General features: G+C 44.5%; 1 protein-coding gene and 1 long non-coding RNA gene across 4 annotated transcripts; one reads left to right on the forward strand and one right to left on the reverse strand.

Moving 5' to 3' along the window:
* The first annotated feature begins 2,210 nt into the window (after window positions 1-2,210).
* Window positions 2,211-6,787, forward strand: LOC124677418 (sphingosine kinase 1-like). Its single transcript, XM_047213405.1, has 10 exons — window positions 2,211-2,670; window positions 3,753-3,875; window positions 3,967-4,067; window positions 4,217-4,289; window positions 4,536-4,622; window positions 4,745-4,822; window positions 4,969-5,039; window positions 5,249-5,551; window positions 6,004-6,126; window positions 6,301-6,787. The coding sequence occupies exons 1-10, from the start codon at window positions 2,289-2,291 to the stop codon at window positions 6,496-6,498; spliced, it is 1,539 nt and encodes a 512-aa protein (XP_047069361.1). The 5' UTR covers window positions 2,211-2,288; the 3' UTR covers window positions 6,499-6,787.
* Window positions 6,788-15,579: 8,792 nt separating this feature from the next.
* LOC124677692 lies at window positions 15,580-17,784 on the reverse strand. Of its 3 annotated transcripts, XR_006994192.1 has the most exons (5): window positions 17,088-17,784; window positions 16,872-17,002; window positions 16,428-16,719; window positions 16,188-16,250; window positions 15,580-15,633 (listed from the first exon to the last, which is right to left on the reverse strand). It is a non-coding gene; the product is annotated as an uncharacterized LOC124677692 (long non-coding RNA). The 3 variants fall into 3 exon arrangements; XR_006994193.1 differs by lacking the exon at window positions 15,580-15,633 and having other exon boundaries at window positions 16,005-16,250; window positions 16,872-16,966; XR_006994191.1 differs by lacking the exon at window positions 15,580-15,633 and having other exon boundaries at window positions 16,005-16,250.
* Between the last annotated feature and the right edge of the window lie 6,877 nt (window positions 17,785-24,661).

Below are 24,661 nucleotides of genomic sequence, written 5' to 3' on the forward strand. Positions count from 1 at the left end.
CCGATCCAGCAAACTCCAGGAAAAAGCACTGTTACATTCGCCGGCGGAGCCTTCCGGAACTCAACACTCCGGCTAGATCACGAGTCCAGGCCTCCGGTAGGTCTTCCTCTTCACGCAAGAGAGACCCTAGGACCACCGCCTTTATTCAGGTCGGACCCCCACGTCGGCGACCATCCCGGGCTGGCCACTCCAACCCTCCACCGGCGACTCCGTCGCCGGCTTCCAAGCATCTCCATCTCGCCGCCGGAACGCGGTGATAGATCGATAGATCCACCACCACCAACCGCAGGCCAACCCTCTCCGGCGAAGAAGAGGGTCACCTCCACCGTCTTACCCAAGGCTGCTGCCCCGGGCGACCTCGTGTCGCGGGTGAAGCCCGAGATCGCCTCCACTCACCGGCGAGAGGCGGGGGAAATTGGCGCAGGCCATGAGCCTGGCCGCCGCCCACCACCAGCCCCTGTCGGAGTGCTGCGGAGAGCCGACGGGAGGAGGGAGGCCGCAGCGCTGGCCGCCGCCGCCCATCCCAACCGCGCCGGCCGAGGGAGAGCCGACGGGAGAAGGGGGCGCAGCGAAGGCTGCCGCCGCCCAACCCATCCGCGCGCCCGCCATGCGTCGAGGAAGGGGATCCGGCCGCCGTCCACCAGGCGTCGACGAGGAAGGGCCCCCGCCGCCGCCACGCCCCGAGGGTCTTTGCCCCGGCGGCGCTAAAGGCGGCGGCGGCGGCGGCGTTTAGGGCTGGGGAGTTACGGGAGGCTGGGGCGTTTCTCTTGGCGCTGATGCCTCCTCACACATTATCTAGCTATTACCCGCTTTTAAAACTGCATGCTAGTTTGAATTTACTATTTTATTGAAGGTGTGAATTTGATCAGAACATATATAGAGCTCAACTAAATCTCAGACATCACACAAGTCTTAGCTGCATCACGATTGCAACCCTCAGGCTATATAGACATCTTTTCTCAGTTTGAGCTTGTGTAATTGATTAATTTTTTTTATAAATTCCTGTTTGCTCGAATTCCTCAAGATGCTGCCTTGAATGCCATTTGGAAATCTCGAGCCATGCCAAAGCTGAAAGTATTTACTTGGCTTCTCTTCCAGGACAGACTCAATACACGAGACTTAATGCAACGCAAACACTGGTTTATTGACTCAGGTTATAACTGTGTGATGTGCTCTCAGAATGTGCTTGAAACTTCTCAGCACCTTTTCTTCCAATGTGTTTTTGCACAACAGTGTTGGGAACTTCTGGATATTCATTGGGATTTCAGTAGAAATTTTGAACTCAACTATTCTGCCACCAAAGCTTCCTTCACGGGTCCATGCTTCTTTGAAATTATAGCTTGTGCTACATGGAACATATGGAAGGTCAGGAATGATTTAATCTTTAACAACATATCGACTGATTTTGGCAGATGGAGAGTCTGCTTCCAAAGTGATTTATTGCTACATCGCTACAGAGTTAAATCAGGTTGTATTCAACCCCTTGTTGAATGGATTGCTTCTATTTTTTTGTAATTTGCAGACCACTTCCTTTAGTATTCTTCCCTCCTTGATGTAATAAACTCTGCTGTACGGCTCCCTGTACAGTTGTATATTCTTGCTTCTTAATATATATATAAAATACACCGTAGGGGCTTCCCCTACGGTAGAGGTGTCAAAAAAATTGATTAAAAAATCTCAGGTAAACCTGACGTGGATGTGAAGAAATCTGAGCTGCAACTCCTGCTCACAGCTAAACTCATCTGAGATTTTGTCAATTCTCAATCGATTAAAAATTAGTAAATCTCATTGTCAACTGTATTCTCATTCTCAGTAACCACACGCCTTCGGGATGACCAGGACAGTTGATCTAAGGACACATGACTGAATTTGAAATACTCTCTGTTCCAATAAATAGGACTTACAAATTTAGTTCATAGTAAACATTCTCTAAGTTTGACAAATGTTATAAAAACTAAACATTTATAATACCGAATTATTATTAATAGATCCACCGTGATATATAATTATATATATATATAATATATTTACTTTATGTTGTAGATGTTCTATATATTTACTACCTAGTCAAACTTAGTAGCTTTAACTGTTGACTAAATTTATAAATATTGTTCAATGGAGGTACTACTAAAACATTACGCTAAGATAGGCGTCACCTACTATATAATTACACATCGCACCACGTCGTCTAGCTCTACCAAGCTCCCAAACCTTCGCTCCCTCTCGACCACATCGATACTTCCTAGCTAAAGCTCCTCCGTCTCGACGGTCTCGACTTCTTTCTGTCCATGGCTGACCCCCAGGCAGGAGCGCGAGCTCCTCCGGAACCCCAGGCGGAGACCTTGGTGGAGCCTGCGCGGGTCAACGGCTCCACGGCGGAAGCCACGCTCTCTGGCACCGAGCTAGCATGGCGCCCCACCGGCGCCGTCCGCGACGGCGGGGAGAGGCGGAAGCTGGAGCTTGAGTCGGACGTGCTCGGATTCCAGGTGGAGGGGAGGGCTCTCAAGGTCGCGACCTTCGCGAGGGGGGACGACGTGAGGCCGCCGTCGCCGCTGGGCTGCGGCGGAGGTGGAGGGGACAGGAAGAGGGGGGAGGTGGTGGTGGAGATGGAGAGCGAGGAGGCCGCGCAGAGGTGGGGAGACGCCATTGGAGATCGCTTCGCCGCGCTTGGTAATTCACTATAGTAAATTAGCTGATCCTCTGTTTCTTTCTCTTCATCGGTAATTCGATGCATGATCTCCTAGCTGCTATCAGGAGTCGCGCTGGACTCTCTGTGCGATTTGGTTACTTGAAGATTTCCTCTTCAATCGCGCTTGGGAGGAATCGGCTTAGTGCTTAGCACTAGTCCTGTGCTTGATCCAGGTTGCGGCTGTGGCCTTGCTGCGTCCGTTGACTTGCTACTAGAGATAGTGAGAAAACAGCCCAAAACCAGCGTGTTGATCCATTTCGTTACGCCAAAACTTGAAGAAAGGAATTCTCGGTTGGAACGGTAGAGATACACAGTGGCTGACAATCTTTCTTGCTGTTTGTACGGCGGTTGCGTGTCCTGGGAAGCTCTGTTTCATTACTTGGTCAAGCCGTCAGATGCGCCATTCCTTTTCTTGTACTACTACTCCTAGTAGTATATATGATGTCCTTCTTGATTTCTTGCTCATTTATATAGGTGGGGATCGGGATATCAGATGTTCTATCAATAAATGCTAAATCCTCTATAGGCCCGTAATTTCCTATTTTGGTTAAACTTCCCCCTTTGGTAAAATGCTCTTCTCAGTGTCAATGTTAGCATTAATGCTTTAGAGTGTTCCGTCTGAATTCAGCAAAAAAATGTGAAGCCAAATCTTTTTGTTTTCATGCATTTCCGTAATACAATTCATTTGTGCCATATAACCCACATTTTATTGGTAAAATCCGTAATCAAAGTTGAATCCTGAAATGCGTGGAGAAATTTAATCTCGGAAGGCTAGAGTACAATGTAGACCCAATGCAGTCACAAAGTGGCTACTCAAGAGACAGTCAAGAATGGAATCGTGGAGTTTCAAGATTGACAAAGTCAATATGATGCCTCGATATTGACAGCATCGAAGGATTAAAGAAAAAGTTTATTCTTCCGATATTGTAAAATTCTTGCCAGCACTTGTTTACTTGACCTTAGTCTGTGCTTGTCTGTACTTCCTAACACAATCATGTAAATAAATTGACTGTTCGTGAATGCTTATATGTGCTTTGCACTGTATTGTATTGGATAATTATAGGTCGGCCGAAGAGATTGCTCATCATAGTGAATCCTTACGGTGGGAACAAAGGTGGACGTAGGGTTTTCCAAACTGAGGTCCTGCCCCTTATTGAAGCTGCTGGCATCCATTACATCATGCAAGGTTGGGATCAATGTTTATAATTTCATTACTTATGAGTAGATAAATGCGATCTCCCTCTCTATTCCAAATTTTAAGTGTGAATTGTCCTCAGAAACCACGCACCGTCTTCATGCTCAAGAAATTGCTCATTCACTGGATCTTCAGAAATATGATGGCATCATCTGTGTTAGTGGAGATGGTATCCTTGTGGAGGTTAGAATAATAATTCATACGCTTATGAAACCTGCTGCAAGTTACACTGTGTTCAGTATCTTTAAATATCACTTACAAATTTTAGAGCTGGTTTAATCTGTTGGCTTGTATGCTATGATTGGTTTGAATATAATCTTTGTTCATCTTAGGTTGTTAATGGTCTGCTGCAAAGAGATGACTGGAGCACCGCAATAAAAGTGCCAGTAGGGATCGTCCCAGCAGGTATATGATCGCAATATGCTTATCGTAGTGGTACAGCCGTATAGTGCTGCAGTTGCACGTTGGTGAGCCATACTATACCTTAGGTTCGTTTATCGCAGCAATATTCTTTCTTATAGGAAACTAGAACCATGAATATCTTGTTCCTACTAGGTAATAGTTGTAAGCTTGTAACTTTTGTTTTTTGTTCGGGTACTTAAATTATGTTGCAATGCCAAGCACATATTTCACACAATACATATGATACAGGTACTGGAAATGGAATGGTGCAAGCGTTATTGCATTCTGCTGGTGAGCCCTTTTCTATGTCAAATGCTGTGTTTGCAATCATCAGAGGTTAGTCTTTTCCTACTTGATATCTGTCACTTCTTATCTATGCAGCCATATTGTGTACCCTCTAAATTTTTTACTCTTTCATTTGTCTCGACAAATACTGATTCTACCTTCCCGCAACACAGGTCACAAGCGTGCCCTAGATGTCACTTCTGTTGTGCAAGGAAAGACAAGGTTTTTTAGTGTCATGATGCTTACATGGGGTATGTATTGTATTGTTCCGATGCTACCTTTTTTCCAAACTACAGTTGATAACACTGGCTGTCCTTCTCAGAGCTTCTTCTGTCACTATGTAGCTCTATGGCAATACATATACTTCACAAACCTGAAAATGATTTATCAACTGCAGGTTTGGTAGCTGATATTGATATTGAGTCAGAAAAGTTTAGGTGGATGGGAAGCGCTCGGATTGACTTCTATGTATGGTTCCTAGCATAAAAATATTCTGTAAAACGCTACAATCATTTCTGTACTTATTATGCTTTCTAAAACTTCGTAGTCAAGTTCCTAGTGCGGGTTTTCAGTTAGCGATATGTTGGACGATATTTAATACTTACCAGCAGAGGCTGATGAAAATTTATTGCAAATATTGATGTGTAAATTCACTGTTTGCTCTGATTTTGTTTCAGTCCCTTCTACGAGTGGTGAACTTGAGAAGGTACAATGGGCGTATTCTTTTTGTACCAGCCCCAGGATATGAAAGATTTGGTGATCCTGTGGAGCAAACCACCAGTTATAAATCAGATGGGGCTAGCAACACCATGGAAGAAGGCACATCAAATGTCTGTAATGATGTAACATGTACATATTCAGGCCCTTCAGTTGACGAAGCTGATCTTAAATGGAGATCACTGAATGGCCCATTTGTTAACGCTTGGATCAGCAATATTGCTTTCGCTAGTGAAGGTGTCATGATAGCACCACAAGCACAGGTTATTCTCGCTCCGTTTTGGTTCATTTCTTCATATTTTGTCTCTGATGTGCTAAGCACTGAAAATATCCTTGCACAAATTAAACTGAATATTTCTTTCCAGTTTCTAAAAGTGAGTTAGAGATTTTGTCAATGTAATTGCATCAGAACTATGCAGAATCAATAGTTGAGTTATCTATTTTCCCTCAAGATCCAGGTGCTCTTCCTGTTTGTGGCGAGTAGGTTGACTTGTTTTTCGAGTAGTTGAAGAGATAAAGTGAGTTGTATGGTGGATGGTCAAGCCTCGTGCTTAGATGTTGTTTCGGCTTCTTGCCGCTTCTATCTTCAATATATGATATGCATATTCGAGAAAATAAAAGATCAAACACTCTTCCTAAACTGTAAGAATGTCGAAGTGTCACCGATCAGTTAGTGGCTCCATACATAGCCTAATTCTTCTTTACCACCTTACAGTTTGCAGATGGCTACTTGGATGCAGCTATAATCAAGGATTGCCCGAGGTCAGTTGCTCTCGGGCTCTTGCTTCGGATGAAGGACGGTAGTTACATCGAATCGCCCTACGTTGAGTACTTCAAGGTACGTTAACTAAGCCCATGCATTCCCAGAAAATCCAGCCTGCATTCCACTCATGGTCAAATAAGCTTTGCGCGGAGGCTAGGGGTGTTCTCCCTTCCTATTATTCCAGACACAAGGAACTCAGACATGATCTTGCATTACTGAAATTGTCATCTCTGCGCCTGTTACTAACAGGTGAAGGCTCTCCGGATCGAGCCCGGCCTGCGTGTGGGCAGCAGTACCATAGGCGGCATCATCGACTCTGACGGAGAGGTTCTCGCGAGAGGCGATGTAACAAAAACAGCAGACGAACCGGAGCATCTGATGGCGTACGGCCCTCCTATTCAACTGACGGTGGATCAGGGACTGGCCAACATCTTCTCCCCAAGATGATGATTTTTTCCATTCGTTCCCTGTTCTTTGTGCTCTCACATAGTTACATCTCAACATATGTTGTATGTTGTAAATACTTACACCACAGTGCAAGAGGCCGCTGATATTGGTCTAAATCCTCTTTTTTTTTTTACTGATAGCGTCAGTATTCAGCCTCAGAAGGCGAAAGTGTGAGAACCGTGCTAGACTAGTGCAGAATCCATCTGTGAAGGGGGATTCTCATATTTGGGACAGGGATTTGTCCCATGAAAGGGGTATATTTTTTTGGCAAAAAAGTTGATACATCACACTCTGATTGTAATTGGCCTTGACCGAGACACATCAGAAAAGCATGTTCTGATTGGTACTGTTCTTTTGTTTGATATACATTCAGTTTGCAGCTTGACTGTCCTAAACAGGCCTTTCACCATAATCTTCTACCACGGTACCTTTTTCATTGTTACAATAACAACTATAATAAACAACGGGGTTGTTTTTAAGTTCGAATCCAGCGATATATATATACATGTTGGTCAAATACCATATGTCTCACCTGCTGAATGAGGAAATCCTGCTTTGGGGAAAGAGGAATTTTCCCCTCGCAGCGGCCAGGCACGTCAAGATCTGTCACCGTATCTGACGGTGGCGGTAGGCTCATCATTTTCTGGCAAACGGAAGAAGTACGGGGAAGACTCGTGATGCCGATTGGCACAATGCAGACTGCGGAGCCAGCGATCTTGGTCATAAAGAAACTTTCTGATTGATTGAGTGGACGCATGGTGGCCTCGCGCCGACATATTATTGTTCGTACCCGAGGGAGAGGAGAATCTTTTTTGAGAAGAGTTCGGCGGCTGCAAGCAAGCCCAACCGATAGCTATTCAATGGTTTCCTTGCAGCCACTATCAATCTATTCTCTACTTTCCATATTAATTAATTATTAAGTGTTTTATTTTTTACGAAATACAGAAGAATCGTAGACGTTTACACTTACGTACATATATTTACTCCTATGAATACACGCAAGCACATCTTACTCCTATAACCATCTTTGAGTGGGTCTTCATATTGACGAAGTCATCATAGACGTCTCAAACGCCGTCTTCCACTAAAATAACATTTCGTCTTTACGAGATATCAAAGCGGAAATTCAATTCGGCTCCCGGGTGCGTATGCTCCCTCTACCAAAAAATCATATTTCGAAATGTCGAAAAAATTTAACAAATTTTTTTACGTGTACATCTTCATAATATATGTTCATTCATCAAGTTTCACGAAAAACCAATATTTTTTGTGGTCTATGTAAAAAAAGAGAAAACTTATCTTGTGAAAAGCATTATTTTTAGCACTGAGTTTTGTCTTTTTTACACACGTCACATGACAAGTTGATTTTTTATGAAACAACTTTCTAAGTGTGTAGCACGAGAAGATGTACATGCGAATTTTTTGTTTCAATTTTTTTGAAATACAAAATATATGTACGATGTATTTCAAAATAGAGGGAGCATATGCTCCCATGTTCTAAAACATCACTCCCATATCAAAGTATCAAACTTGAGGTTTTAAACTTTATTGAACTGGATGTGCCACTGTCCTCCTAAACATCCATCAACCTCAAGTCAATTATGTCTCACATTTTCTCTAAATGAGCGAATTTACATGCTAAAACATATATATTTGTCTAGATCGAATCTGGCGAACAGAGGAGTACAACACGTGCAACAGCCACAATCTTGTTTACAGGCTACAACTTAGTACTAGGGCAGGCTAGGGCGCACTGCTACATCTCTTTGCTGTCTACAGAAACAAGGAAAGGAAAGGAAAATGAGAGAAGTCTGAATTGAGGAAGGCATAAAATGAACGTTATACTTTCTCCCTTCAGAAATAAGTAATTTAGTTTTATCTTTATGACTTGATTCAAATTTAAAAAAAAATGCAAGATGGCAATTCAATATTCCAACAAGGATAATATAATCTGCTCATATACAAATAAAAAAACCGTTGTTTCGTGTCTGTTATTTTTAGCACAATTTGTTTGTAAGCTATTTAAATCTTCTCAACGTTTGGTTAACCCTTTAAGTTTTTGGCGATTTTCTCAAACCTTGTGGGTCGGCGTCCCTCTAACATGCTCCAAGTTTTTTCGAAATGGAGGAGTGTTCCGGCCTCTGCATCGAAACGAGCGTATACCCTATTTTATCCGTAATTTTAAAGTTTAGACTTCAAAGTTTACAACTTCAAGGATCACATAAGATGGCGACATGAATGAGACATCTAAATAAAGAATACTGTACAAAGAAACTCTATGTATTGTGTGAGTCATCTAATAAATAAATGCTCTACAAATTCCTTGTCCATTTCAGTCTTTTCTAACACTTTTTATTCAGAAACAAACAAAAAAAATCTTAATCTTTAGCGGTACCTCTAATTTTCACAAGTATTTCTTTAGAAAACGTGTGTGGTCATTCATATAATCAACATATAGAGATTTCACCGAGAAAGTCCTGGACTACGTAAGTTGCCAAGAAAAACTATCCGGATCATCCGAGAAATGAAACCCCGTCCAACGCTATACCAAATTTTACCATGCATCCCATTTTTCATCCCTCAACCCACACCTAAAACTGATACTTAGCAGTGTTATATCTTTCCATATAAAGCATATTTCGATTTAGTCAATCCCCTTAATTGAGTCAATCACTGTAATCGTGTGTTACCAAATATCATCTACTCGGCTGACTATATAAACACGTAACCGGTGCGAGACAAAGCATCGCCTCCACCACAACAGAAAAACTCACATTTGAAGCATCGCTTTCAAAATTCTAGTTCTTTAGACTAGATCCAATTAGCCAATAAATCCTTAAATAAAAATATCCTTGATCCTCCTCCGGTGAAAAGCAGTACCAAAACTGTGCAGGGCGACACGGATGGTCCGTGTGGTCTAAGGAGCTGATGCAGGGCGGTATATCACTAGGCGCGTGGAGGATCCTCCAAGCAAGATCTGTTCGTCTGTCGTCCGAGTCAACATCGACATCCTCGGCGGAAGCACAGAACACACACACGCAGCGCCCTGAGAGTATATAAGTATCCAGAATTTCACCTTCTATATTCACCAACAAGCTATTGGCAAGATAGTCATCTTCCATCTTATTGCGCTGCCTTGTTTTAATGATCTTCATACTAGACAATGCACGTTCAGCACTCGCTGTTGAAACTGGAAAAATAATGAGCAAGTGGAGTAACCTTTCAAGCAAATTAGACATATGTCATCCTATCTCCACAAGGCATTGGCAAAGACCAATTAGGGTCGATATGTTTTTCAACTCTCTATCCTTGGAAGCACATCCGAAACAAAATGTTTTAGTAGAAGTTGCAATCCATAAATATTTTGTTGGGAGAAATTTGTTGGGTAGTACTTTTCACCATCTCACATATATCACTACCTTCTCATTGAACCTGTGATTTAGTTTAAATAGTTGAGTGTCCAGTGTTACACGGGATATTTCTGCTCGAAAGTAATGCTTCTTGGTGAGATGATCAGCTGATTGCGAGCACATCATGATGTAGATTTCTTCAAAGTTAGGAATCTCAATGGAATGGTTTCCACAAAATTCAGTAACCATGACAATGAATTTTTGGTAGCCATCATCTGATCTCAACTGTTCAAGACACTCTTTTGTTGAGGATGCTGGACGAATAGCGTTCACAATATCTTGTGACTTCTTGTGACTTCTTCTGTAAAGCTTAGCCATGTAATTCAGTTATCTTAAATATTTTTTCATCAAACATAAGGTAAATATGAACTCATAGGAGGATATGTAGCTGAAATAGGTATCTGCATCGCCACGAAGTGAACCCATTGATCGATTGGACAATGTAATAAACAACACCAGACAACGTCATAAGAATGTAAACTGAACCAAAATGAGAACCTCACCTTATGTCTCTTGGTAGCTCCAGCAAGCCAGCTCTCCGTCTCCCAGTCACCGGCAGCCGGTCGGCAGCATCGCAACAGCGCTAGACTACCGCCATGGATGTATCCCAGTACAAGAAGCAGAGCAGAAGCTACAAGGCGAGTAAGCCACGAACAAAACCAACCAATTTCTTTTTTTGAGGGGTAAAGCTCTCTTTATTACTCAATAAACATAGGTATAATCATAATGTCTGGAGATTGTAGCAGCCACACCTGGCGCCCATGTGATAAATCTAGAGAGCTCTCAGCTAAATCATGAGCATGAATATTAGAATTTCTCCGCTCATGCATGAAACTAATATCTATAAAATTTCCTCTACTCATATTTATTTCTCTCAAAACCGAAACATATCTCGGTAAGCTTCTATTCTTAAGAGAATTGATCACTTCCAAACAGTAAGTAGCTATTACACTTTTGGTTATATGGAGATCAGCAGCCAGAGATAGGGCTTCCCTACATGCAATTGCTTCCAAAGTTGCATGATCCAAGATATTAGGACATACCAAGACCGAAGATCCTAGATATTCACCATTCGGGGAGCGACATCCGAGATATCAGGACATGGCAAGATCGAAGATCCTAGATATTCACCATTCGGGGAGCGACAGATAGCTACTACAAGAACATTTGTTCTCCGTTCCGCTCACTGCTGCAGTGGAGGAAATCCAATTGTTTTGATTCTCTTGTATCTACTAGGCTGGTAAGTGGGCTTTTAGCACAAACGCACACCTATAAAGAAAGTTCCCCCTCTTGGGTTGGGCGGGCCATGGCCCTGTTTTGCCCGCAGCTTCGTCAATGTACGTGATGGTTAAAGGTATGGCTACTAGCGTCACCAGCCTTTTCTCAAAAAAAAAAAAACTAGCGTCACCAGCCTACAACGGTAGGTGCTCTTGAGCTTCTGTGACAGCGATGGTTCGTAAGTCATAGTAAACACATGCTCGAGATGTAGAAAACTATTTTCCAAATGTCAAAAATGTTATTAAAAATACATATGTGAAAATATGGTTTTATAATATTTCAATTTTTCATGACAAACATAAAATGGGATTCTCCGTGGAATAAGAAGTTCTCTCCAAACTATATTACGTGTCGATGATTTATACTACTTATCACTGTTATACGATCAGTGATAAGTAGTATATACTGATCAAAGGAAGTAAGAGTATCTTAAATTAAACCTCAAACACCCGCATGCTCAATTAAGATTTGTTTTGATCTTTGTGTCCGGGAGGCATTTCCCCCCTCGCATTAGAGCAAGTGCAATAGTATAGTCAGCGGTTGGCTATAAGCAAGATACTATGTCATACATAGTCAATATATAGCTAACAAGTACAATAGTTGGCTATAGAAATGTACTAGTTTATCAATACATGGCCAACATTTCAATCTCACAAAGTGCCTAGGAGCACGTGCTAGAGCTGGCTCTTGCATGATAGTCCACTCTTCTTCTTCTCCTCTTCTCTCCCCTCCAACTAAATACAAATATTATATTTAAATTTTTATAGCTTGCTGACTAAGACTGCTCATAGTGGGAGTAACATAGCTAGTAACATCACACTTCTCAAGATATTTTGGTGACATGGCATGCCAATAAATGAAGAAAGCGAGTGAGGTGGTAACTAGCTATGTTACCATAACATCACACACCCCAAGGCAAAATGAGTCTACAACATAATAAATGACACAATGCATGACACCATATACAAGTTACTATCCACTATGAAGGTAGTAGTAACCTAGACTAGTAACATGACATATGTTACTAGTCTAAGTTACTCCCCACTATGACCAGTCTAACCCTTATTGTACTTACTCTTGGGCGTCATCATTCTTGGGCGTCATCATTTCACGCTATCACCTACTCGTCCGTCCAAAATCGATTGAAGGGTCTGCTTCCGAGTACACATAAATGCGTTGAGTGAGGGTAAATTAGGATCAGCAAGGCGCTACCCACCACATGGCAAATGCATCGTGCATGCAGTGCGTTGCATGCATGTCGAGCAGATTTTTTTAAAGACTAGTTCAAATGCCCGTGCGTTGCTACGGGTCCTCAAATTTTAATTTATAATGCACATATATAATTCACAACTCACATGTGAAATTTAAAAAGATAGTAGATTTTTAGGTGGATATATAGAGTAGCAAAGTAGATGATAAAAAAGCGAAATTCAATTCGGCTCCCGGGTGCGTATGCTCCTTCTACCAAAAAGTCATATTTACAAATGTTGAATTTTTTTGACAAATAAAATCTACATGTGCCATAATATATGTGTATGTCGTCAAATTTTCAAAAAACCAATATTTTTTGTGGTCTTTGTAAAAAGGAGAAAAATTATCTTGTGAAAATCATTATTTTTAGCACTGAATTTTGTTCACACACGTTACATGACAAGTCGATTTTTTATGAAACGACTTTGTGAGCGCGTAGCACGTGCAAATTTTTATTTCAATTATTTTGAAATACAAAATATGTGTAAGATACATTTCAAAATAGAGGGAACATATGCTCCCATGTCCCAAAACACCACTCCCATAAAAAAGAGGACCGAATGTTGGTTGGATCTATCATAGAAGAACTTAAAACATAGCCATAAAAATAAGATACATGAATGTAATAACAAGATAACATTGTTGTGCATCTGTGTGGTTTCAAATTCTAGGTAAAAATACATACATCAACGACGTATATCATATATCATGAGACAGAGCAATTAACTGGAGCGGTGATATCAACATATGTACATGTCCAACAAACTTCCTAAAAGGGAAGGTCTGTTGCTACGGAGAAATAAGCATACGTGTAGGTGAATCTGTCAATTGATAAATCTATTTTAGAAAGGCATTGCACGAACTGCGTGGCGAGAAAATCACAATCCCCACCCTCGACCATCCTTTCTATATCACAAGGACATCAACTAATTTCAGCTCTTATGATGCTTCCATGCTACCGAACAACATAGGCAGTTTAAAAATATTTTAAACACAAATTTGAATATAAATAGTTTCTAAGAAAACTAACGCAAAGCTTCTAGACCAGTCATGAAGTAAGAAGTGAGAAAAACATCACTATAACTATAGATCTCTCAATGTACCAAGACTAACAAGAAACGATGCCACTGACATATGTGACTTTCGGTATAGAAGATGGAAGGGCTCTAAGCTCCCGTAATTCGCATATCCGATTCAATGAAAAACTTGCGATGCTCAATAAAAGTACTTTTGTAGGTGAACCTTTTTTTAGTACTTTTGTAGGTGAAAACCTTCAAAAAAAGGTTCACCGACAATAAGGTTTTCAAGGTGTGTAGCTAGTAAAATCACTGAAGCAGCATCGTACAAAATCGTACAAGTGGACATGAGAACTTTTTGTATGTACCTTCTGTCAAATTGGCAAATTGCATACAACACATGTGCATGCTTCGGAATAAGCATTTTAAAAATGTCTGAAATAAGAAACTGGATTATGCATAAACAACAAATTGTGCTTCCCCATTACAACAATAAAATTGTCAACATGAGGTCAGCAATTCAAAACTCCTTTTACAACACAACTATCAGCGGTTGTTGTACCAAAGTTCCATGCAGCAGTGCAGCACCTGATGCTTGAGTGCCCCTTGTCCAAGCTGGTCTGGCACAAGATCATGGTGGAGCATGTTGTATTATAATCGCATGGTGGTCAGCCTGGTGACATGTGAAATTGTTCATTCCACCCTACTTAAGGGTGAAACGGTTGTTTCTACATCTCTGCAATCCAAATGAATAGAACAGTATGTATTCCAACAATTTTAAGCTATCCTGGACACATTAGCGTGTTAATTATATATGAGGAAAGAAAACACAAAAGAAAATGATGAAAAAGGCACTCTCAACAGTCACTTAAGTACTCTCAACTCTCATACGAGCTATATACCAAAGGCATAAGTTGCACATAGTCATTGAATATTCAACTCTACACATAACAGCCACATACCAAGCGACAGAAAAGCATTAACTTGCTAAGTACTCCATGTCTTTCTCCGCATCTTCACTCCTACGAGAAAATCATCAAAACTACACAATTAGTGAGCATCACACTGGGATTATAACATTTCAATCAAACTTACAACATTTCATCTGGCTAAAAGGAAAATTACCCCAACATTTAAGAATATTCTGGTGCTAGCAGGGCGAAGATGGTGGAAAACAATCCACAGAGCCTCTCACTTGTAATCCAAAAAGAAAACTATCAAGTTGTAACCAAAATCTAGTAACAAATTCACTACAGTGTAGTTGTTTGGCCGAGGTTGGTTCAGTACTGAAAATGGACATTAATTCCTTTAGGTAAGACAATAACAACTAAAAATAGCTCATTTTAACACAAAGTGAAAAGATTATATTTTCAACCAAGTATAACTATAAATTGATTTAAAAGCCATACCAATACCACACAATCTATCAAGAAGCTAGACCTTATTAACTCATAAACATGTGGAGTAAATTTTTTGAGACAAAATGCACGTAAACAAGAGGTAGCTGATCTGATCCCCTTTGCACCAAAATTTTAATAAATCAGTCCGCAAGATACAAAAGGAGAGGGAGCTATAAATACATATATAACCTAGTATGGATTGTACCTAAGATAAAATTTACTACCTACGGGATAGCAAAAGAAGGGAAAACATAAAATGTTTGTCTGAACTAATGGCACAAAGAAGTACAGTAGCTTGTAGGTTGTTTCTTCTGAGCTAATGGCTCAGAGTAGCATAGTAGTCTCTACAAGTTTTTTTTTGTCTGAACTAACGGAATAGCATCTGCAAGTTCTTTCACGAAAAACCATAATCGGAAAAAGGAGTACCATAGTTGATACAGAGCTGCTCCACCACCTTATCTACCACACTTTCACATCACAACATCAGTATGCACATGGCATTTAGTACTAAGTAACAGATTTGGGAAATCTTGCGGCTTCTATAATATATTACCGTTTAACAGCCAAAGATTTAAATAATACAAACAAGAGAGCATTATCAACATGCGGAAAGAGAACTAAATTTCTAAATATCAAATGTTGAATGCTCCTTTTGGACATTGTATATTACATGCATGGACGTAAGAGTGCAAGGAAGAAAGGGTGCTTACAAAATGATGTCATTTTCTTGTGGTGCACCATCGAGAATAGCTTGCATGAAAGTATAGCTGATATATAGAACTGAAGAAAGCACTATAATAAGTCTATTAGCTCACCTTCATAAAAAAACTCAAGGTTGATATGCTTTTCTAGTTTGTCATTATCAAAACTAAATTGGGAATCCGGAAACGCGACTCAAATACCATTTATCAGTAAAACAAAAGCATGAATAATTTGTCCGATACACATGAGAAAAGACTCATAAGACCATGAAGTGGCTCAACCTTCAGAATATGGGCACAGAGCATTAATATAGTTTGGAGTCTGTATGCCGCTTCTCTAATATATAAGGTTTAACACCCAAAAATTTAAATAATACAAACAAGAGAACATTATCAACATGAAACGGAAAACAAATATATTTATAAATATTAAATGAAGGATATGCTCCTCTTGCACATTTCATAATTAGAGTGCAAGGAATAAGGGGTGATCACAGAATGGTGTCATACTCCTGTGATGCACCATCAAGAATACCTTGCAGTAAACTATAGCTGATCTACAGGATTGAACTAAGCCCTATTAGTACATTTGATTGCAGTAAACAAGAAGGAACATAATAATAGATTAACTACCTTTGATCTGGAATCTGCTCTGCTCGTGTAAGATAACTCTTGTAAACACTTAGCTATCAGTACCTGCATAAAGACAAATCACATATGAAATACAAACATCATGCAGTGCGTTGAATAATTTAACGAATATTAGAGACAATTCAATAAAATGGCCAAGCATAAAGTGTAAAATTAAAAATTAGGAAATTGGGGGCCATGCAGCGCGCTGAATATTTAACATGCATAATATGACAAACTCACATTGATGATTGGTGAATTTCAGAAGATGCCGGCGCACTGGGTGTCCGCCAACAGGTAAACTTGCGCACGGGTGCACCGCCGCCGGTGGGAGAGGCAGGCCGTGCATGTGCGCGCACTCATCGCCGGGTTCCTCACCAGAGTGGATTGTCGCATGGGGCAGGTCCTGTTCAACACCCAGCTCGGCCTCATCTCAGCCTTTGACACCCAAATTGCTTCCTTGATACAGATCGTCTGAGTCACAATAGATGGTATATTTTGTATGTTCCCCGAGCCTGAATATTGGAGCAGAAAGCTGAAGGAAAATCGTACACATTTTATTAGTGGTTCTCTTCAAGTCACAGCTCAATCAGGACCTGGAATTACGATACCAATGATGATACAGGGATGCACCACAGAGAAATGAACTCAATGTCTGAATATGACATGCTTAAAATGGGAACTGACCAAATTATGCTGACTTGTCTTGTTGGCTGAATTTGAAAGAGCGGGGGAGCACAACAATGCTTTCCCAATCATCACCCATCCTTGTGATATGAAGTCTATAGAGAAATTACATAATCTCTCAGTATTAAATCCTAATAAAGTCAAAATGGCGGAAAAAGAATAAGCACAAACATTAGATATATAGAATGCGGGAGGGAGACAATGAGAGATGGTTACCGCTGATGCATCAATAGTTTGAAGGGAGTGAGTGATTTGTGGAAAGCAACATGTGTGGCCACCATTGCAATTTGCAGGACAGAGATCTTGCCGTTGTTGGGCAAGGATAAACATCAAAAGAGGACAGGGTGAAATTGGTGAGGCCACCGGTGCAGTCTGACGATGAACACCAGAGTGGTGTGCGGGATAGGGTTTGGGTAGTGTCCGGGACATGGTTTGGGGGCAGAGGGATTCATGGTTTCAGGGGTGAGAGGATGCGCAACGAACACCAGAAGCAATGGCCTCTGCGGTCTTCACAGGGACGGTGGACTTCTCGACAACGATCTTGTCAGACTTGGAGACATCGGCGATCATACGGGCAGCACTTTCCCAGTAGGTGAGGTCCGCAGCCTTGCCGGCTCCAAGACCACGGGTCTTGGTGGGAGTGTTCACCGAGACGAAGATGATGTCGGCCTCGGCGACGTGCTTCTTGACATCGGTGGTGAAGAAGAGGTTCTTGCCCCTGCAGGCCTTGACAACATCATCGAGGCCAGGCTCGTAGATCGGGAGGGTGTCACTGTTCCAGGTGTCAATGCGAGGCTTGGAGATATCGACGACAACAACCTCAATTGATGGGCACTTGATGGCAATGACAGCCATTGTTGGGCCACCGACGTAGCCAGCTCCGATGCAGCAAATCTTCACCATTTTGGCTGTTTACAACATGCGATAGCAAAGAATGGGTTTCAGAGGATTGAAAAACAGGACACCACTCTGCTCATCTCTAAGTTAACAAACAGGGGCAATCGAGATTCAGATCTTGAAAAGACAATATATATGACAGAAATGAAAAGTTGAAGCAACAGAGAAATTCTACAAATTCTACCCAATTATTTCAGCATACAAGCATGGACACTTCTGAATAATCATATAATGGCAATTTCACAACATGAGCTAACTTGAGGTGAAAAAAAATGTGCCACTGCTGCAGACTGCATACAAGGAGTATGACGCACCAAAACGAAATCACACTAATAATATAATTCAGGGGCAGTGGCGACTGGCAACAGCCAGTAGAAGGAAAATTCATGGCATAGAGTACTACCAAAGTTACTAAATCAAAACAATGGATCTCGAATGAGCAGTTGGTCAGATCTGAAGACAGTAAACATCTTGAGAAAAACTGAGAAAGAACAACTACAGCAGGGAAACCACACTTCTTGCAAGATCAGACACCAAACTACAAACTAAACCAAAGGAGATGCATGAGATCAGGGAAGACTCTCACCAGATCTCAGGAACTCGAAGAAGATCTCGAGAAGAGAACAGCTACAGAAACAGAGTAGAGGCGACTTCTTGTATGCAGAGAAGAAGCTGCCCACGAGTTGTATGCAGAGAGAAGGCCACAACTCCTTATATACCCTTTTTCCCCGAAGCTACCAAGCTTGATCTACCCCTCTCCTCTCTGGAAAATTAACCGTGTAAAGGCCGGTCAGAAAAAATCAGAATAAATGCAGGATATTCCAAGATCTGAGGATGGGGAGTTGAGGAGAACCTGAACCATCGCGTTCATGGCGCCCGCCGTCGCGTCTCGGTTCGAAAGGCCGCCCGCCCTCCCCTGCACGAACCCAACGCCACCCCGATTAGAGCCGCGAGGCAAAATCGACAACAAAAAGGGTACCGAGAGGGTCAGATCGATTCGCAGATCCGAGATAGACTCCGGCGGACTCTACCTCTCGGTTTCGCGCCGGATCGGAGCATGCTTCGCGCATGGCGGCGGCTACGTTGCGGGAGTGGCGAGGGCTTGCGACTTTCTCGGAGGGTCTGCGAGAGTCGCCACTACCTGTGTTTCATTGGGCTTGGCCCATTTGTGCGTGCGCGGGGCGGAGCGGAGCGCGACGAACGAAACGACGAGGACGACCAAACTATTTGACGTATCGATCGATGAGGACGACCAAACGTATTGTGCATGGCAGAATAAGGAACTACTTTAGTCTTTTTAAGTAGTAGAGAAGGGCGTGGCATGCATGCTTGGTGCATGACGCTGCAGATGTTGCGGCTGGGCCCATCTGTCAGACAGCTGGTCCATCCTTCTAGGCCCCTATGATGATGGGATCCGATCGATTGCTTGTTCAGATAAGGGCATCTCCAACCGCACCCAAACGCACGCGCTGGGCCATCCGTTTTGGGCCGTTTGGGTCGTCCACGTGTCCGTTTGGGTCGCGCGCTGCGCCTAACGCGCGAACGCATCGCATAACCGGAGAACCACGAAAACAAAAACAAAATGCGAATTTAAACGAAATTTCATTGAACATATGCCCTATTTTGGGCAAATTTGTACATAGCCCTATTTTGGGCAAATAAAACTAACAAAAGAAGCCCCTATATGGGCTTTTAAATTTAAACTAATATAAAAAACCCTCTATTAGGGTTAGGTCGGCGGCGCGGTGGCCGCCGGTGCGCCGCCTAGCCCCTGTGGGCGTCGTCGGCGACGTCGTCGGCGACGTCGTCGTCGTGGACGACGTCCCCGGGCGGCGACGCGCTGTTGTGGCTGGACCGCGCCGGGGACTCCGGCCACGGAGACCACAGGGCCTCCTCCCAGGCCGAGTGGGGGTCCAGAGCCACCCGAGGCTGCGGCGGCGCACGGAGCAGCGCCTCCTCCCTGAGGCGCTGCTCCCTCTCCTGCCAGGCGCCTGGCCTCCTGGCGCCGCCGCTGCTCCGCGCGGCGCCTGTCCTCCTGCCGCCGCTGCTCCTGGCGGCGCTCCTCGTCGGCGCGGCGCCTGGCCTCCTCCCGCCGCGCCGCCTCCTCCTCCTCCCGTAGCGCCTGGCGGGCCTGGGCGTAGAGCTCCCAGCCCTCCGCCTCCTCGACCTCCCGCCGGGCCGCCTTCTCCATCTCGGAGGTGCGAATGGCCGCATGGAGGTGCGGCCATTGCGCCTCCTCCTCCGCCGTCGAGATCATCAGCGCGGCGCGGAGGTCCGGGTCCTCCTCCGAGGACTCGGGCTTCGGCTCGGCGAGGAGAGGCGGCGGTTGCGGCAATGCCGCACCGCCGCGGGCGGCCTCTCCGATGTGGAGGCCGCCTGGGTTTCTACCCGCAGCCCGCAGCGCCGGCGGGCGACGGCGGCTGCTGCTCGCCTCGTCGTCGTTGGCGAACCGTCGCTTGGCCATGGCGGCGGTTTCGCTGCGGGGAGTGGAGTGGGGACTGGAGTGGAGGGCCAGATCCCCTCCAGTCCCCATTTAATAGTCTCCCCGGTCACCGACGGGTGGGCCCAAGGGAGACGAGGCGACTCAGCGCGCGGACGCGAGCGGACGGCGCGTGCCATCCGCGGCCACGCAAACCTAGCTCAGATTTGGGCCGGGTTTGCGTCGTTCCGGACGCCGCGGCCGTCCGCTTTTGCGGTGCATCCCCGCGCTGGGCCGCGTTTTTGTCCGGCTCGACCCAAACGGACGCGCGGGCGCGGTTTGGGTCGCGCGGTTGGAGATGCCCTAAGTCCTATATGGTGTACATCTTCCTCGTGCGCATACGTATATCGTTTTATATTTTGGCGACTCGGCACATTTCAATAGCAAGGAGAGTTGATAATGGGGCTACGACGAGGGCGGTTGACCAAACGTGGCATGTCATGATGTGATATTATATGATTAAGTGATACGGAGTTTTATTTATGCGGGGGTGATGACAATGGATGGATCTGTTCGTGCGACACGAAAGAAATGCTACGAGAAAACCCACCGGCTTACACATGCAACAGCAAATAACATGTTACACTATATATTTTTTTTCCACTTTAACATACACCCCGGTCCATAATATTTGCCAAAAAAACAAGTCTATAGATTTATGTAGGGAAAAATTATTTTAAACCTTGAACTCGTGGAGATTCGGGGAATTGAACCCCTGAACTACAAATTCCTCTTGTTTGTACCCAAACTTGTAAATTCCAGTCTAAATCAAATCCTGAATGTGTTTTTCATGCAAGAAAATTATCTTAAATTGGTACTCTCACGAACAATAAGGACTCGCATGTCATATCCATCTATTTCCCCAATCTCTCTCTCCCCCCGATCCTAGCCTGCACGGGGAGCTACCTATCGTGGTCCTCTGCTCCTGCGCCACTACCGCCGCATCCTACAGGCTGCTCCAAAATCTACCATCGCTTTATCGTGTCATCGGTGACATACATCGGCTGCGTCCAGCGCCCTACCTGCCTCTCGTCCTCCACCATCACCCATTGACTCCCTCTCGTTGAAGCCTACTCATGGTGCTATAGCACCGGATGCAACCCACCTCCTCTCGTCTAGACCGCACCCGGAAACTGCATGAGTATTGCCATAACACATCTTCGTGCCTAATGTCTGATGTAGTGTGCCCGCTACCTGAATCACCTACCATGCCCCCCTGTGGACAACAACGACATCACCAAAGGATATCAGGAGGGTCTACGAACAGACATCCTCCTACCGGATCCTGGCTCTCGTTTCGCTACAGTACCTACCCATGTGGAGACTTGCTCTTCTTGAGCCTTTCCTTCCTTGCTCCTCTCGCCGGCCTCTCTCCCCCTCGCCGCCGGCGGCCATGGTGGCCGACGGTGGGTGGGACAGAGGTATGGCTTCTCCTAGTTATAGATCTTGTAGTTTTTAGCTTCTCCCCGGCAAATAAGAAGGCGGCTAGATCCGGATCTGGTGATGCTGATTCTTTCGTTCTTCGATCTACTCTTGGAACTGAGAAGGGCGTCGGTGGATCTCATGCTAGCACCTTGGTGCCGCATCCATGGCGAGATCAAGTCTCGGTTGATCTTGCTCCTTCTTTCCCCAACCCTTCTTCCTGCAATAAATTGCCTATGTGGTGCTATTCGGAAGCTCTGGATGATCCCGGCATGTTGTCGCGCTGCCATGCTGCCTGGCGAGTTCTTCAGAGGGGGGCCCTTGCTGGCTCCTCTGCCTCGCCCACTTTTTCGATGGCCGAAGGGAGGCCCTCGACCAGGAGCTCTACCTCCTCTGGAGGCCCTCTGCTACCTAGCGCTGGAGCTCGCCGGTGCTGCGCCTCCAAGTGGTTCGTCCTCGGTGGTGCTGAAACGGCCGGCGCTGGTAGATCTTCGTCGGAATGGAGAGCGCCCCGAGCTACTTCCTCTCTGACCTCGGCGTCCTACGCCTTGAGGTCGCCAGCGACCGGTGGAGAAGGAGACCAAGCACCTGATTGCTTTTTCCGATTTTTTGCTAGGGTCCTTTCTGTAAAGTACAATGGCTTTTCCTCAAATTTCAGGTTTTCTAGGGCTAGAGATGCAAAAGGGCATTGTTGTAATTCTTGTACCCACCGTTATGAATAGATGCTTCCAGGCCTTTCGGGCCGTTCTTGTGCAAAAAAAAGGATATCAGGAGAGGGCACTACCAAAAAAAGTGCAGGCCAGTGGTATTTGCCGCCGGCGCATGCCTATTAAGATGCGCCGGTGGTAATAAAATACTATCGGCGCACATCTAAAAAGGCGCGTCGGGGATAAGGTTCGACCAGGTCCAGATCGATGCAAAAAAATCTAATCCAATGGTGCGCCGGCGATAAGGCGGCCACATATTCTCCACCCTCCCACTTGGATCGCCTTTTCAGTTTTCGAAAAAAAGAAATTGATAGAAATTACAAAAAATAAATCCTTCGAGGTGCCCATGTGCTATATCATCTAGTTTTAACAAAAATTAACAAACATGAATTTCGTTTTTTTGCAAAATGGCATCATGTTTGGGTAAAACGGCTTTTCTTGTTGAATACGACTTCCAATGAAAAAGTTTTCTATATCAAAATGTATCTACGGAAATTTTACATCCGATTTCAACGCCTACGGACGGTTAGCGATTTTTTCGGTTGCTCAAAATTAAAAAGGAAAATAGAGTTTTAAGGTTTAAGATTTTGATGAAATTTTTTTAACCCTCGGCGCACCACGTGCGCCAGCAGTAACCTAGGGTATATATGCCCAAACCAGCCGGCTCATCTTCTATCTCTTCCATTTCTCCTCTCTTCTCTTTCACTTCTCCTCCTCCTACTCCTCCTCCTCCTCCTACTCCTCCTCCTCATCCTCCCCTCTTCCTCCATTCGACCACCATCTCTTCTCCTCCACTTTTCCTTCTTCCTCTCATCTTCTATGTTCTTACCCCTACCGTCGTTGCCTATTCGACGGTACCTCGGAGGAGGGATCCTCACGAGGGGGAGAAGAAGTAGGGGTCATCGGGCGGAGAGTCCTCGGGACGGTGGTACGCGATTTACCCAGTTTCGGAACACCTGCATGATGATAGGTTCTACTGCTGCTTGTCTGGTATTATCTGAGCGCTTTCGCGTTGTTACAATGAGTTATGGTTGTGCCTCTAGGGCTCCCAGGATCCGGCTTATAAAGGCGCCATGATCTAGGATTTACATGGAGAGTCCTAGCCGGAATACAAGTCACCTAACTACGGAATATTACATTGTCGCGTGATGGCGCGTGATGCACACGTCCGTTGGGAACCCCAAGAGGAAGGTGTGATGCGCACAGCAGCAAGTTTTTCCCTCAGTAGTAGGAGATGCAGGCCACGTGAAGGTTGTTGCTGGAGGAGTGTAGTGCGGCGCAACACCAGGGATTCCGGCGCCAACGTGGAACCTGCACAACTGTAAGGGTATTTTACCCTTATCCATTATTTTGGTATCTATGACACCGTGCTAGAGTATATGGACTAATACATGTCTACAAGATGACTTTCAGGTATTAGCCAAAGAGGTATGATGGTGTAGCAATGGAACAAAAAGGCAACGGGAGACCCCCCAATTCGACGGAATATCAGCAAGAGTTTCAGAGCCTGGCCGGTCCCAGATCCGGTCGGACCGGCCCTGGCACCGGACAGCCCGGTCGCCGACCGGATCCTCAACCGGTGCCATCCGGGCAAGTTCCAGTAAAGAAGGCGAGCCCTCCGGTCTGCGTCCGGTCACCAGCCCGGTTTCGGACCGGCTGCTCCGGTCCATGGCCCGGTCTGACCGGGCGCCAGACCGGGCGGCCCGGTCAGCCACCGGACTTTGCGCCTGTGACATCCGGGCGCCATCCAGTAAGCTCAGAAGCCTGCCCGGTCAAGACCCGGTCCCAGCTCCGGTTGGAAACCGGCCCGGTCTGTGGCCCGGTCTGACCGGGCTGTGGACCGGCCTGTCCGGTGATGACCCACAAGTATAGGGGGTGTATCGTAGTATCTTCGATAAGTAAGAATGTCGATCCCAACGAGGAGCAGAAGGTGTTGACAAGCAGTTTCGATGAAGGATTCACTTGTAAATGCTCACAAACAAGTATTCAGGGGGTTTTGATGTAACAGTTGAATAAAGTACGAGTATGTAAAGTACGAAAGAAATAATTGCAGCGAGTGGCCCAATCCTTTTTAGCACAAAGGACAAGCCGGTTTGTTTACTTATAATGACCAAACGTTCTCGAGGACACATGGGATTTTAGTCTAGTGCTTTCGCTACATACGGCTAAATAATCTTCATTGTTGTGATAAGTGTTGTGTGGGTGAACCTATGCTAATGTACCGCCCTTCCTAGGACTAAATACATACTTGTGATTATACCCCTTGCAAGCATCCGCAACTACAA

Source organism: Lolium rigidum, chromosome 7, assembly GCF_022539505.1.
Source record: "Lolium rigidum isolate FL_2022 chromosome 7, APGP_CSIRO_Lrig_0.1, whole genome shotgun sequence".
In the NCBI taxonomy this organism is placed as follows: domain Eukaryota; kingdom Viridiplantae; phylum Streptophyta; class Magnoliopsida; order Poales; family Poaceae; genus Lolium; species Lolium rigidum.

Excerpts from the sequence above, each read along its gene's own strand:
- LOC124677418 (XM_047213405.1), top strand. The coding sequence starts at position 2,289 with ATGGCTGACCCCCAGGCAGGAGCGCGAGCTCCTCCGGAACCCCAGGCG. Across the intron at positions 3,876-3,966 it reads CATCCATTACATCATGCAAG|AAACCACGCACCGTCTTCAT; the intron begins GTTGGGATCAAT and ends AATTGTCCTCAG. Across the intron at positions 4,068-4,216 it reads GAGATGGTATCCTTGTGGAG|GTTGTTAATGGTCTGCTGCA; the intron begins GTTAGAATAATA and ends TGTTCATCTTAG.